The sequence below is a fragment of the Nelumbo nucifera genome, chromosome 5, assembly GCF_055504915.1.
Source record: "Nelumbo nucifera cultivar China Antique chromosome 5, China Antique-T2T, whole genome shotgun sequence".
In the NCBI taxonomy this organism is placed as follows: domain Eukaryota; kingdom Viridiplantae; phylum Streptophyta; class Magnoliopsida; order Proteales; family Nelumbonaceae; genus Nelumbo; species Nelumbo nucifera.
The window spans coordinates 27,237,491-27,253,452 of record NC_142653.1 but is presented as its reverse complement, the minus strand read 5'-3'; the positions used below and the strand labels follow the sequence as shown (position 1 = coordinate 27,253,452).

General features: G+C 34.3%; 1 protein-coding gene and 1 long non-coding RNA gene across 4 annotated transcripts; one reads left to right on the top strand and one right to left on the bottom strand.

Annotated features, from left to right (window-relative positions):
* Window positions 1-237: 237 nt before the first annotated feature.
* Window positions 238-10,066, top strand: LOC104607549 (uncharacterized). Of its 3 annotated transcripts, none has more exons than XR_016076355.1 (6): window positions 238-566; window positions 1,174-1,206; window positions 1,820-1,927; window positions 2,612-2,696; window positions 5,353-5,691; window positions 8,755-10,066. It is a non-coding gene; the product is annotated as an uncharacterized LOC104607549 (long non-coding RNA). The 3 variants fall into 3 exon arrangements; XR_016076354.1 differs by lacking the exon at window positions 8,755-10,066 and adding an exon at window positions 8,326-8,539; XR_736982.3 differs by lacking the exon at window positions 8,755-10,066 and adding an exon at window positions 6,466-8,539.
* Window positions 9,771-14,978, bottom strand: LOC104607548 (coatomer subunit alpha-1-like). Its single transcript, XM_010273210.3, has 4 exons — window positions 14,645-14,978; window positions 14,168-14,410; window positions 13,242-13,736; window positions 9,771-13,116 (listed from the first exon to the last, which is right to left on the bottom strand). Exons 2-4 carry the CDS (start codon window positions 14,373-14,375, stop codon window positions 10,163-10,165), a joined length of 3,657 nt encoding a protein of 1,218 aa, XP_010271512.1. The 5' UTR covers window positions 14,376-14,410; window positions 14,645-14,978; the 3' UTR covers window positions 9,771-10,162.
* Window positions 14,979-15,962: the final 984 nt, after the last annotated feature.

Genomic DNA, 15,962 nt, shown 5'->3' with positions numbered 1-15,962 from the left:
AAGCAACCGTACATAAAAACATGTCACATGAATGAGGACATATTTTATGCAACCGCAATGGTTTGTTGGAATAATGTTGAGAGCGTATCTTATCTTATTTTATGCAACCGCAATGTTTTCTCCGTGCGCTAAATGGAATTTACTCGTGTGAATAGATCAATGATCGCACCAGAGAGAAACCCAACCGTGTGAGTAGATCGCATGTAGCATGTAAACATGCACCGTAGCTCACATTGCATGAATAACACGTGTTCCACTTTTCTCCTCTCTCTTCCCTGTTTATCTTTCCACTGCCCCCTCTCTCTCTTTCTCCGCTTCCTCTTCCCACTCTACCTCTCATCCTATTTCATCACTTCCCTCACTCTCTTCCTCTATCTTTTTTAGCTTTTTTCTGTGGTTTGGTTTCTTATTTGCATGCTTGAGCAGCCTTCTCCGTTGAAGAAACCCTAAGTCTAGCAGTTCGGGTTTCTTATTTTTTGTTCTAAATGAAACCCTCTTTTCCCCTGATTTTAGCTCAGTTGATAAAGTGAAGGACTGGGAATGGGTTTGTCGCTACTTTGAATCTGGTAGGTCTGGTTTTTTATTTTATTTTATTTTGTGTTCATGATTTTCTCTATTTTTGTTCTGAGGATTTGGGTTTATGGTGCCATGAAGAGTATTACTGTTTGTTTTTTGATTGTAGGGGTTTATTTGGCTTTTCCCTTAATTTTGCTGGTTCTCTTTGTTTTCCGATTGTAGGGGTTTTTGCTGACGTTGGAAAGGTTGATTTCCATTGTAATGGATTGTAATACTATTTGCTTTTGTATTATAGGGGTTTGGTTGGATTTTCTCGCATAATTTGTTGCATTTGGGTTCTTAATATTACTATTTGTTTTCTCAATGCGGTTACGTTCTTTTGAAAATTTTCCTTTTCATTTTTTTTTCAAATTTTTCTGACTTGAATTTTTGGTTTTGTGGCTGGTTCTGAGTTTTGTTTCTTGTACTAGCACTAGTGCCCCACAGTGACCTTCTTGCTAACAAATGTCTTTGGTAACTTCTGATTTAATTTCCACTATCTTTATAATTTCTGATTTAATTTCCATTGTTCTACCAAAAAAATCCCATTCGCATTTTTGTTTATTGATTTAATTTGTTTTCCATTTTTTAAAGTGTCTCTTTTGGTTTGTATTGCAGGCTACGCTTATTGTAGAGTTGTTGCTGGTTTCGGTTGGTGTTTCAACTTTTCTTTTGTAGTTTGTACTCCGATTTGGCAGTTGTTTAGTTTTTTCCTAGGGTTCCTACATGGTACATCTATGTTCCTTGGTTTTATTCGTTTTGATCTATTACTAAACAGGTGCAGGAAAAAGTTTTTTGACCACTATTTTCATTTGGTTCACCTCTGTTTTTTGTATTTGGAACATTTGGAAATTTAAGAAATTTTGCTATTGTATATTTATTTCACATGTCATTGCTTCAACCCTTGTTTATGCAATTTCTACATATCTACTCCATGGATCATGATTAGGTCTATGCTTCAAAAAGGGCTTCTTCTTTCTGTATGATTCATGTTTTCCCTTAATTTGTTGTCTATTTAATTATTTGTTCTTATTTGATTCCAGTTTATTAAATTGTTTCTTGCTTGCTTGGTTATTTGATTTATGTTTTGTTGGGTATTTTATTTAATTGTTTTTTGCTTATTTGATTTGTGTTTTTGCAAGGTATTTTATTTCTTGGCATTTATATTTGGCTTTTGTTTTCTTTGATATTTCCTAGTTTTCTTTATTCCCACTACCTTTGTAATTTATGATTTAATTTAGTTGGATCTATGTATTGCCATTAGGGGTAGCCAATGGATGCATTAGGTTGGTTTGTGTTGGAGATGGAGGTTGAAGGCTAACCAATCCATCCACCATTCGCCCATGTTAAATTGTCAATTATGTGACTGATGGTATGTTAAATTAATTGCGGGTTGGTGTTTATTTGTGATTTAATTCCATTGCATTTCTCATATAAAGATATAGGTTTCAATTACCCCCCCCCCTTATGGAATGCTTTTGTCTCTTTTAAGTGATAAGTTTGCATTGCACATTTCTATATCTGTTTGTAATAATAATAATTTCACTATTTTCTTTTAAATGTTTTTAGCTCCCCTCCACAAAAGCTTATTAAGAGACAGAAGCAATAAACTTTTTAATAGTTCAATCATTTCACCATCGGTTTTGATTTTTGTTCCTTTTTCGATGTTTTGGATGATTTGTTGTTTAAAATAGGGCTTTGCAGTATTTATTTTTAGTTCAATTGAATAGGGTTTTAGTTCTCATTTGTTTTGTATTTAGATGAAATCATGATTTTAGGGTTTCTTTGTTTAAGTTGGGTTGGGGTGTTTATAGGGGCTTCAACAATATAGGGCCGAAACATGATTTCATCTTTTGTTGTCTCTCTATGTCTTCCTTTTTGTTAAATTTTCTGATGCTTTTGTTTGTGAAAGTTTGGATTTTGGGCTTTTAGCAATATAGTATTTTCAGAGTTTAACATCAAATTACTGGTTTTGTTATTTTAATCCAAACTGATACAATTTGGATTTTGATGCTTTTGTTTGTTATTTTAATCTATTTGCTTTGTGATCTTTCAGATTTAAGTTGAGGAGAAAGAGGGAACATCTCCATCTTTGGGCTTAGAGGCAGGTTCGTGGTTGGTGTGTTGAAGTCTTGCATAAGGTAAGAAAGTTGTATCAGTTTTCTTGATATATAAATTTATGCAATGTACATGAGTAGCTTGCTAATTAGGTAATGAAATTATATATGTAAACATGGCAGACATTATTTCCATTTTCTTAAGAATGAAAAATATAATTAGAGCTATACATTTCTTATGGAATTCTGAGTTCTTAGGTGTTTTTATTTCATACTTTGACAACTAATAGACCCACAAATTGTGTTCAACCTCATTTCTTTATATCTGCCTTTATTTTCATTCTTTGAGACCTAACAAACCCATAAATTGTGTTTTTATTTTATGCTTTGAAAACTTATAGACCCAGAAATTGTAACATGAATCAATGGTGCATGGTTATTGGTACCCATGTTTCATGTTGGTTATTGATAAGATTGGAGATAGGGAAGTTAAGGCCAAATGGTACTCATTGGAAATTTCCTAGCTGCCTTCTTTTCTTTTCTACCTTTTTTTTTTCTTTGATTGGGATGGTGGTGTTTGTAGTGACTCTGTGCTACAGTTGATTTTAAGAGATCCTATGGGATAGATGTGGGAGTCCTTGAATGCCTAAGTTTTAAATATATTTCAAGCGGATACCTTTATTAGTCTAAGGTGATTCAGAAAATGCTAAGGCATGGGCATTGGGAGAAGTGGAATATCCTTGGGGAGATGCCACTGAAAGCAATTGTGTCCTTGGAGACATTCTGCATATTCATACTTTTAAGTGCCAGTATGGATGTTAGAGGGTCAAAGGGTCTCATATATGCAGTCTTTGTGGTTTTATCTAAGTTGTGGCTTTCTTTCAAAACACTTTTTTTTCCCTATCTTTCTTGCTTTTCTTTTTTTGCTTGCACAACAAAGCTTGCATATTTTATTATCTTGTTGCATTTGATAGTTGTCTAAATCCTGAATATTTAGATTCAAAATTTAATACCGACATGTATCTTTATTTGCCTATTAAGAAGTCTGTACCACAAATTCCACTTGGCAGTTCCAATAATCTTTCATGTTTGGGTCTTAACTATATTTCACACTGTGCCATATTTGTGAATCTAGAGATATATTTATCTGATTGAAACTAATTCACAAATATGGCATAGTGCAAATGAAAATGCAAGACATTTAACATCACACTAGTTACTTGAGGTGATGCAAGTAGGAGATACAAATACATTGAGAGTTTCACACTACTTGATTATCAAGTGCTTGAAGCATTTTGATATTCTGCATCTATTTGCTTTCACTCTGAATTTGAATTTGTTTTATATTTTGTGCTTAAGGCTCAACTTGTTTGTAGTGCAAATTTCATTTGCACTGGTGTAAATGCATGGGTGTTCTTTCACTCTGAATTTTAATTTTTATTATTTGTTTGTGAGAAACAAATAGGAATTAAAATGAAGTGGTCCCTGCTTTATATGAAAGATAAAGGAGATGGAATGAGAATTTTTTGTTTGGGTCTTTCAAAACTTATAATTTCTTTTAAAACTCAGGTTTATGTATTTTTAAAACTTGCACCTTAATTTTCTTGTGCCTTTCACTTTAAAATTAAAAGCACTATACAATACATAATTAAACAATGATTAAAATTTGTATATGGGATATCTTCTCTTTCACTTTTTAATTTTATTATATGTTGCTAATACTATACCATACTAAATTATTTTTTTAATTAAGATGTTGATCCTAGGATTGTTTATGCCCACAAAGCATGAGACAGGAGACAGTTCAACAATCCAATAAACTTTTATCTATTTATTTATTTATTTTATTCAATTTAATAAAATGTTATCTAAACATTTATTTATTTATTTAATAAAATTAAATATATTATTGCTTTTTATTTACTCCTTTTATATTTTATTTTTAAAGTATTTATTTAGTTAGGAATAATTTACTAACAAACTATTATTGCTAGCAAAAAGGAAACTAGATTAGGGTTATCAATGGGTTGGGTCGATCTAATGGACCCAAACCGATCGAACCAATTATAACAGCTCCGGTTCTATGATTTGGTTGGTTTCCTTTGGCAAATGATCTTTGCTGTATTTAATTTTAATATGTGATCATTTAAAAACAACACTCAAATAAATCCAGTTCTTTAGTATGTGTTGACAACTCCAACAATAAATAAATTCATTTGCTTGATATGTTATTTGACTCCTTGTGTAAAAAGCCCATACATATGAGAGTAACTGAGGTTTACACCAAGTCCTGGACACCTGCCACTCAGTGATTGGTTAGTGCAGGAAAGCCAGACTCAAATCATTCTGCTTCCATTCCTAATCTTCCTAATCTTCCTCTGATTTATGTATCCGAAATTCAGGATTCAACGTGAGCCAGTCAATGACGTCCTAACTTTGTTTAGGTTATTCCCGTGTTTAAAAATCTTGGTATCACCTTGAGATTCATGCTATGAGTTGATATTGTCGTTGCTGCCTTAGATAGTGATGAACTTCTTGAGCAACAACTATTTCTTCCTTTGTGCCAAATCTGTTGTGTGAGGCTAGACATTCTATATATGATTGATAAGTAATGTGATCCATTAAATAGGCCACTTAAGGATTAAAAATATCCTTCACATAGAAATTAGCTGGAAACTTGGAACTTGTCGTTGCCATCTTTGCCTATTTGTTCATCCACTTTTCCTATAAATCATTTCAGGTATTCGAAGATGAGAATGAGGCGGTCAGATATTGCGATCTCCGAAAGGGAGGAGGTCAAGGCAGTCACAACATGTTCCAATTACACGGTGGGATGTGGCTGTGAGGTCGGTGTGAGGAGCGCTCTCTGAGATGTGGCTAATGCTAATTAAATTAATACCAATGCGATGTTGATTATAATATATTTATTGTTTAAGATTTTTATTACAAATAAACTCCCAACTTGTCATTTTTTGTTCATATTGAATACTTTTCAGACCATAGACATCTCTCTCTTTCTTTCTCAGTCCAAGCATCAACCATCGGTACTCTACACACTCTTTATCTCCTCTTCTCTTAGGTACACTTTCTCTCCCCCTCTCAATTAAAATTAATTAATTATTTATTTATTTTATACAATTCAGTTAAAATAAATAGTTAGTTAAATCACTTAATCAACTAAATTTAGATTAATTAATTGATTTAACTAATTAATTTATTAGTATTAATGTAATTATTTAAATTAAATTAGTTACTTTAACATATTTCTATGGCATATAAAGAATGGGGGAAAGAAAAGGAAAGAGACGGTTTTCTATGCACCCCAAATCATAAAAGAGGGAGGGGGCTCTCTTTCTTTCTCCTAGCTACTCTTAAGATTTGGGGTATAGGGTTCAATACACTCTCCCCCTCTCATTTTGTTAAAAGATCGATACATATAATTTAGTGCTTCACCAAATGTTGCAAGCGTTATGTTATTTATATATAATTTTGTATTAGAAATATATAGTGATATATTTATATGATTTATTTGTTTTATCATTTTATTGAAATTACTTTCACAATTCCACTAGCCCCTGCAACCCCTCCGTTAGTTATAACTTATAAGTAGTAGTAGGGTGAGTATAATTCGGTTAAAATCGAACTAAAATTTCGGTTTTGGTTTAATTGGTTCGATTTAATCGATTTTTGGTTCAGTTTCGGTTGTCAAAATCATTTTTTCTATATTTTGGTTTTTTATTTCAGTTGTCATTATTCACAAATTGGTTAACTAAAACTGATTTATTTTTGAAGTAATATAAATTTTTTTAATATTATTGATAGTTGATATGTAGATCTCTGCATACTTGCATAGGACTCTTGATAGAAAGTGGAAGCTGCCCGGTCCAATACAAGGAAACTTCAAATGTCAAGACTATAAGGTGTAGGGAAACCTTTCCCTACCTTTTTTCCTTCAAACCAAACATAGCCTAAAATTTAACTAAAAAGGGAAAACTAAAAAGAGTACGAAAATTCCTTTTCCTCTTAAGCACACCAGTCTCTACTCTCTAGAGTCTGATAAATAACAATTCCTTTTCTTCTTAAGCACATCAGTCTCTACTCAAACTTTCAAATAATCCAAGTCTCATAAGTCCTAGTCAGCCTAGAGTGAAGAATGAAGACTTCAGACAAACCATGAACGAGAGAGGTTGTAACCGAACGAGAGAGTTTGCAACCTGTAACCATCTTCAGAGATTGAAATATTTTAATCTCTGATAAATAACAATATTTTAATCTCATTTTTGATAAATAATAATATTTTAATCTTCAATAATTGTTGAAAATTTATAGCTAAAATATACAATTATTGAAAAATATATTGATAATGAAAATAATACAATAATTGCAAAAATACAATAAGAACTAAAAATATATTAAAATAGTCAATAAATAGTATAATCTCAAATAATAGTATAATCTCTAATAAATATTAATCAATAAGTTATATAAAAAATATAATAAACAAAATTTAAAAATTTTAATAATAGTAGTTTAATCTCCAATAATTATTGAAAGTTTTTTGATAAATAACAAAATAAAAATAAATTTATACATAATTATATTGAAAATACATTTATCACAAAAAACAATAAATAATTACTGAAATACTAAATATTATTATTAGAATATATAATTATATAATAAATATATATTAAGAGTTTAAAATTATTATTAATAAATATTAATTTTTGTGAAAGTTATTTTCTCGAAATATTAATTGATATAAGTGAAAATAGTTACTTTAAATAATATGTAAAAATATTAAATTATTAATAAATTTATTTAATTATTAATTTTGTAAAATATTAAATTATTATTAATTTCAATATTATGTTATAATTATTTTTCTACTTTTCATTTTTTTTAATTTATTACATAACTTATTTATTTTAACTAATTTAAAATCTAGTTATGTTAAATATTTTGTTATTTAAAATATTTAGTTACTTAACTACTTAAATAATATGTAAAATATTAATTATTTGTTGAATTTAATAATCCATAAAAAATATAATTTATATTATTATTACATAATTTTATTATTAATTTTGTAAGATATTGAATTATTATTAATTTCAATATTATGCTATAATTATTTTCTACTTTTAATAAATTTTTTAAATTTATTACATAATTTCGTTATTTTAATTATTTAAAATCTAGTTATGGTAAATATTTAGTTATTTAAATATTTAAATAATACGTAAAATATTTAAAATTATTTAGTTATGTTAAATACTTTCATGATATATTATGTAAAAATATAAAATTATTTTTTTTATGTTTTTAATAAATATTTTAAAGTTATTATATAATTTTGTTAGAATATTTAAATAATTCTTAAATTTTTTAATCCAAACTTTCTTTGGACAGATATAGATAAAAAGTTGGGGAGAGGATAAATAGGAATTAGAGATAAATTAGGAGACTCTACTAAATTAGAGATAATTTTTGAGATAAATAGGAATTAAAGATAATTTAGAAGATAAATAGAAATTAGAGATAATTTTAGAGAAAGTAGGGGATAGTGGGGGAGGTAATTTAGAAGAAATTTTAGAAGATGAAATTATTTAGGTTATTGGGAAAGTGCATATCATTGGTTGTTTCAAAAATAATATGGAATAAAAAATTAAAAAAAAAAAGGAAAAATTTTTATTTTAATATATATTTTCAGTATCGGCTGCTTAAGATACCGCGGCAACCATTACTTGACGCCATTCCAAAAACAAAAACTCTCTCCTAAGGATAAAGGGAGGAAAGAAGCGCTCCTTGGGAAGATAGACAACAAAGCAGTGTCTCTCATTTCCGAAAGAATCTTAAAAGGATAACGTGGCTGTGGATTTCATCGGCTGATAGTCCTATGCAGAATTCCTAATCTGTAATCCCAATCAGAAAAAAAAAAAATGAATTACGTGATCCAATTTTCTGTATTTTCCTCTGGATTTCTTTTTTTTTCATTTTAAATTTTGAAAAAAGAAAAGAAAAGAATGCTCTCTGGTCTCAACTTTCTTATGGGTGTAGACGTGTAGTGTAATGTAATTGTTGCAAGCTTGAGATACACATGTACAAGTTGTGAAATTAACAGATTTTGCTTATTCTGCAGCGGTTCTGAATTTAAAAACTTTCTCTGGTTCTCTCGTTCCAAAATAATGTTTCTACCAGGATTTAACGTTTCTTATTGCTCTATTCCTCCTTATACCCTTGTTTCTTCTCTAATCCCTATGGAGCATTGCAAGTATTAATGGTGGGAAGCCCATTAATGGAAATCACACTGCTCTCCAAAAGCACATTGTCTTCTTTGACATAAACAAAGATGGGCTCATTTATCCATGGGAGACCTTGGAAGGTTCCCTTCTCTACAATTTTTTAATTTTTATTCTCCTTTATGTTTATCATGGATCGCTCTTTATCTTATCAATCGAGCAAATCATTCATTTTCACAGCCATTTTGAGGTTGTTTGGTATGACTTTCGTTTATTTGATAAACGGTGCCAGGTTATCGTAAGGTTCAAAATATCGATACACCCAATACGCCGGTATAGGCGTATCAGGCGAATCAATACATCATTTTAGTGCTTTTATTTTTTTATTTTTTTTCGCAACTGGCTCAGGGGAGACAATTTAAGCCTCCTCCACACCCTGAACCAGTCAGACCCCCGATACACCCACTATAGAGGCATATCAGAGGGGTCCTGAAACGATACGTATCGGCCACTATGTGTCGATACTTTGAACCTTGGATTATTGCCATATGGGCATTTGTCCCATCATGCTATTTCATACGCCTATTTATCTTATAAATGTTTGTCTTGGTTTACATGCAAACCAACAATATAAGAAACTTCATTTTAATGTTTCCCCCAACACAAAGGTGTTTTATTTACTGTTCCACTTATGTGGCTCCTAATGGCACATACCTGTCAACAAATACTAGAAAAACGTTTATCAACCACTTTTTCTCGGTTTTGAAGACAAATCAAGTACAAACGTTTATTTAATAAAAGAAAGTCATACCAAACATATACTTTATGTGCAACCAAACACCGCAAAATAGCAATTTTCAGAAAACCATTCATTTTCCTTCATTATATGTGCAACCAAACAGAGCCTACAATCCAATTGAAACCTGAACCCAATTAATTCACCAGAAAGAGTGAATTACCAACTGCATCTGCATACAAAGACGAGTCCTATAATGGCTGAACATTTTAACAAGGTCCTTCGCCACTCTTGTTTAATAACAACTAGCAAGAATGGCTAAAGTCAAAATTCTCGAATAGTTTATTACAGTAAAATCATAATTGTCAAAATTCAAAACAAAACAGAGAGAGAGAGAGAGAGAAGTAAGAAAGAAAAATATAACATGGAAAGATAAGGACCAAACAATTCAAGGAAACTAAACTCTTGTTTTTGAATATTCCTACCCTTGCTCGCGAAGACCAAACATCCAACATTACTGGTGCCACTGCCAGCAGTACAAGTTTAACAAGACTCCTGATTCAGCAGCTCAATCATCTTTTCTGAGAAGGAGAACATAGCAAACCAGATGCATCTGCTCCAACAACTGCAAGTTCACATACATTACAAAGCTGCCCCTCTTGTGCTGGCACGAACCGGGAACTGCAGTATGGACATGAGACATCTTTCTGTCCACGGTATATTGGCACATAAGTTGCACCACAAACCACAAATGGATTTCTGAAGTCATAGTTCAGTTGGCTTGAATCTCGCATGTTCCTCTCAGCAGCCTGCAGGACTTGCCTGGCTGTCTTTGCCTGATTTTCAATGGTGGGATTTGTCTCCAAGAGCCGCCTGGCAAAGTTGGCTGCTGTGTTGAGGTTCCCTGACTTGTAACAAACAGTCATGGCATTCAACAATGCAAGCCTTAAGTGAGGCATCTGAAGGTTGCAGTGCGTGAAGTATGCAGCAAGCTCTTGCTGACGTACTGGGTTGTCCTTAAGTTCCCTCCTCTTCAGCTCCATCTTCAAGCCCAGAACATACTCTTTTGCTATAATAATAAGCTCTTTGACTTCATCTACCTCTCTCCTTGACTCAACCACAATCAAAGGAATGGTGTGCAGGATATTCAGGAAAAGACGTAAAGCTTCTGTGAATTTCCCACTTGTGGTTGCCTTGTAGCCAGCCTTAAGCTTCTCTTCCAACTGAGAGAAGTTGAACACCAGTGCTGGTGGACCCCTCACATTGGGGCTCACTGACTCATTCCAACCACCCTCAAGTGCCAGTGAGATCACTGGGGCTGAAGAAAAAGCACGTAGATAGGTATGGCTTCCAGTGTGAAGATCGAGAAACATGGGCTTCAGAGGAGTAAAGTTCTTTATGCCTAGTTGCCGGCTAAGTAAGCGCATAGCAGTATCAAAATTGCCAGCTGCTGCATGTTCACCAGCAAGAGATGATTTCTGGATCCAAATCTGGCTTACAGGCATGCCAGGAGTTGGGGCAACAAATACAGCAGAGTGGGTGCCAACAGTGGCCTTTGGAGTATCAATCTCAGGTGGGAGTTCCAGGTCCTCAAGGTCCCATCCTCCCTCTTCTTCATTTTCTTCATGCACTTCCCCATCCTCTACCACCACTCTAATTTCCCCATTCTGCATGCCATCGACATCAACAATGTCCAAGTCCTCACCCCAATCACCATCAGCAGCTTCTTCATCCTCTTCCTGTGCACCCCTACCTGCATTATCCAGTCCACCCTCAAAAATGCCTTTCATAACCCTTAACAAGGGCCAGTCTCCTCCATAAAGAATAGGTGAAGGAGGCATCAGAAGTGATGGTACCTTCCCCTCGGGCAAAGTGGGAACGTTATCCCCCAACTCAATGGCAAGCCGTTCAGCAACATCCTGCAGACCATGAACAGCAGCTGTAACATACGCAAGGGGCACATGGCCAGCATTTTCCAAAATCTTGATGCGTTCCTTGACATCACCCAGATACAGGGCATTATGAAATTGGCCCATCACGTCATTCTTGATCTCAGCAATTCTCAGCATTTTAGACAGCTTGTCAATATTACCAGTTACCAGATAAAGGAAAGATAGCCTCTCAAAGTTCTTTGTCCTTTGGTATGCATATTCTACAATGCTGGCATTCCCCTGGCGCAGGGCCTCTACTCCCAACCTATACCAGTGATCTTTCTCATCAATTTCCTTAGCTGATGCAACAGCAATCTGAATATTACCACTCTCAAGTGCCAAGTTGAACCGAGTCCTCTCATCTTTCACAAAATGAAGAGCAACTTCTGGAAAACCTTTCTGCTGCAGATAAGCAATCATGGCCTGCCCACAGAGCTGCGAGTTCCTGATCATGCTCATAACCTGATCGTATCTCTTCTTTAAAAGCGAGAGCTTGAAAACATATTCTGTTGCATCAATTGCTATGGCACGGTTCTTTCCATCACGATCTAAACAATAGATGGTATTTCCAGATACCTTTGTAATATATATTGGGACATCAAGGGTCCTGATGATTCCACTGTCTCCATTAGGAAGGCAGTACTTGATGTGATTCAGGGTTGTATATATGAACACACCATTGTCATCCCAAGCTCCACTTTTCACACGGATAGTCTCATGTAGAGTGCAGCGATGCACAAGCTTCTTACTAGCAATAATGATAGCATGTTTGCTTAGCAATGCAACAGACTCCATGTCATTTGACCAAACAACATACTTAACAAAAGGAGTCTGAAGATCACCAAGAACAAGTCTTTGTTGGAGATCAAAGATGACCACTCTATCCTCAGCCCTGCACAGTAAATTGCCAGTTCCAGCATAGAATATTGCATCTGCAGCAATAGGAAGTCCACTCTTCTTCACAATCTCATTTTTGAGATTCTTAACTAACACTTGGTTGTTGCTCTTGTCAAGAACAGCAAACCTGTTTCGAGCAATAAAGATAGCTGATCCTCCAACACCTCTTTTTGCCTCTTGGACAGTATCACCCCTTGCAATACTGTCTTTTGGTATGATATAGAGTTCATAGGAACCCCCATCAACATCTGAACAAACCAATACAGCATTTTCTGTAGGGCTGTAAGATAGAGTTCTAGGGCCTTGATTCAAACTGATTGAACCAGGCCTTCTAATTGGGATGACTTGGTTGTCCTTGTGAGTTGAGAACTCATATAGGCGCAGGAACCGGTCTTTAACAAAGTACAAATGATCACCACTCACAGAAAAAGCAGGGCGTTCTCTCTCCAGCTTAAACACAATCATACCACTATCATGGCCAGCTGCCAGAAGGTTCATCTCTGGATGAGATGCAAGAATCCAGAAACGGTCATGCTCCCTACGGAAAGTCTGAACACCTGTCCTTTTTGTAACATCCCATACACGAATACTTTTGTCCTCTGAATTTGACACAATAATATCCTGTCTAGCATGAAACATCACACATGACACATTATTCATGTGCCCTCTCAATGTATCTACTTCCCAAGCCTTTGTATCTGAAAACAGAGGTTAATTGACTTTAAAACAAAAAATATAAATAGAAATCAATCAATAGATAGAAATAAAAGGAAATGTTTTTCTTTTTTTCGGAGAGTGGAGAGAACAGGTTTAACAGCATTACCATTCATGCGCCAGAGTTTCACTTGGCGATCATCAGCCCCAGAAACAATCAAAGGCAGGCTGGGATGGAATGCAGCCCAGTTGACACCCCGATCATGTCCTTCCAATACATATTTAACAACAGCATCAACTCCACCAAACAAATCTGTATTCATTTGACTTAGTCGGAGAATGTCATCTGCAGGGGACACAGTCTTCTTTCTCAGGGCACCAATGTCCCAAACACGGACAGTCTGATCCAAAGAGGCTGACACAACCAAATCCTCTTTAGGATGGAATGAGGCACACATGACATAATGGTTGTGACCAGTTAGTACCGAAATACAAGTGCGAGACTGCCAATTCCATATTCTGATTGTCTGGTCATCACTAGCACTAACAATCCACGGGTATTCATTATGAAATTGAACAGTACGTATGTAATCGAGATGTCCAAGAAGAGTAAACAGACATCGATGTATCTTGTAATTCCAAACTTTGATCTTATAATCATCTCCTGCAAAAGACAGCATTCTCTATTAAAAATAAAAGATAGTGTGTCCAGAACTCTACAGAAAATAATAACCATAAGCAAACACTACAATCACAATAGAACAGAACAAGATAGACAATATTAGGGTTACAAGACAGTTAGGGTAACAAGGAGGTGCTGAATTAAGGTGGTGTCAGAAAAATATCACCCATGCAATATAATGAAGCGTGAGGAAGAAGTTCTGCCGCATGGATCTAACACAACATAGAAACACCAAGCATAGTAACAAATTCTATCAACGAATTTAGTTGAGATTTTAAAAGGAAACGGAAAATAACACGAGCAAAATCAAGACATTTCCAATGAATGTGGCAAATTGGAATTGGAGAATTTTCAAATGCATGGAAGATGGGAACCAAATATTAATGACTTAATGGAGTAGTAGAATTGTGTACCTCCGGAGACAAAGAGTGGCTGAGATTTGTGGAAATGAACGCCACGAACAGGTCCGTCGTGTTCATCAAATCTATCGATAAGGGTACCCATTCTGTAATCCCAGAGCTGGATCACACCGCTGTGAAGACTGGCAAGAATCCATGGCCTTTTACTATGAAAACTTAGGCCTTTCACCCGATTACTCTTCGTTTCGAATTTCGTTAGCATCGTTTCCAATCAATTTTCAAACCCTAACCTAAGAACTGCATCAAAACATAAAACAAATTTCACCACAACTTACTCAATCACAGAACCCACTAACGTATGCCCACTATTACTCCAGAGATCGAATCAAGTTCGAATTGCCAATCATAACTTGTCCCCATAACCATCTTAGGGCTTCGATCCAGATGTCTCAGAGTGTCAATCAGATACAGATCTACAAGGATCAATTTTTCGAGATGACAAAAAATTTTTAAGAGGATACAAAATTTTACCTCAGATCTGAGAAGGAGAAAGTCGGATCAAGCGAAACCTCTCATCACCTCTGCAATCGCCACCATCAACGGCAGGAAAGGATAAGTCAGTGACAAGGGGTGTGGAAAAGCTGAGAGAAGGGGTGCCGGTAAAGGGGCACACAGATCGGGAGCTGAGAGAGAGAGAGAGGGTTTTGAGGTCTCTCGTAGATCTAGCCTCAACAAGAGAGAGAGAGAGAGAGTGTGTGTGCGCGCGCGCGCGCGTTTATGAGACAAAGCGAAGTGAATGCGGTGAGGGACAAAATAAACGAGGCCGAAGCCGGGGAGATGAATGATGATTCTCTCTTTGTATTAGAAATTTAGAACTAGACAGATTGGTAATACCATTTTTCTTTCCCGAAACCCAACTATCAACATTTTCTTATTCTACCATATTTTTTTGATAAACTACATATTATCACCCTATGCACTATGGGCGAAGTCATACTTAGCCCCCTGAATTCTCATTTATTACAAAAACCCACCTTAAACTTTTATTAGTACTTAATTATTGGGTTGATAATACAGATAAAGTTGCCATTCAAAATTCATGCATTCTTTTGTATTTTTCAAACATGAAGTATTTTTCTCTTTTTTTTTATGAATTTCTATCTTTTTACTGCATTCTGAATTTCCTTTTTGTTGTTTTTACAATTTTCCATGTTTTTTTTTTGTATTTTTTCATATTTTTCCTTCTGTTTTTGTCATTTTTTTAAATTTATCCAAACTTTTCAAAACTTGAAGATGCCCCTGTCAGAGAGTTTTATTTTATCGCCTTAAACTCACCTTCGGTTAGGTCACAATTAGTGACCATTAACAAAGTTTGTCCATGTAAAGCAACTAAATATTTTAAATGACCGAACTAATTAAGCCTTAACGGTTTACTTCCCACAACTACTACGTTGACACCCACAATTGACGATCTGAGGAAATATATGAGAATATTTATTTACTAAGATTAAAAGATTGGAGTTCTGATGAAACGCAACTTCTCTGCCTAACCGATTAATTGAAAAATCTAGTGGTCTTCAGCACTTTTGATGATGAGGTGTACTGAACATGCTATTTCCTATATACTTCAAAGTTCATGACTGAGTGCCAGTATTGTTTGTTCATGGTTGTTTTTCTCACCTATAATTAGGGGTGAGTATTATTTGGTTAAAATCGAAAACTTTGGTTTTAATTTGTTTGGCTCAATCTTTTTGGTTTTTGGTTAAATTGATTCGCTTAATTTGGTTTTTAATTAATTCATTTTTTTGTTTTGGTTTTTAGAATTAGAAATTCAGTTAACCAAATTAAC

Coding starts and splice junctions, on each gene's coding strand:
- LOC104607548 (XM_010273210.3), bottom strand. CDS start 14,375: ATGCTAACGAAATTCGAAACGAAGAGTAATCGGGTGAAAGGCCTAAGT. Junction 13,737..14,167: donor GCCACTCTTTGTCTCCGGAG/GTACACAATTCT, acceptor TGTCTTTTGCAG/GAGATGATTATAAGATCAAA. Junction 13,117..13,241: donor GAAACTCTGGCGCATGAATG/GTAATGCTGTTA, acceptor CTCTGTTTTCAG/ATACAAAGGCTTGGGAAGTA.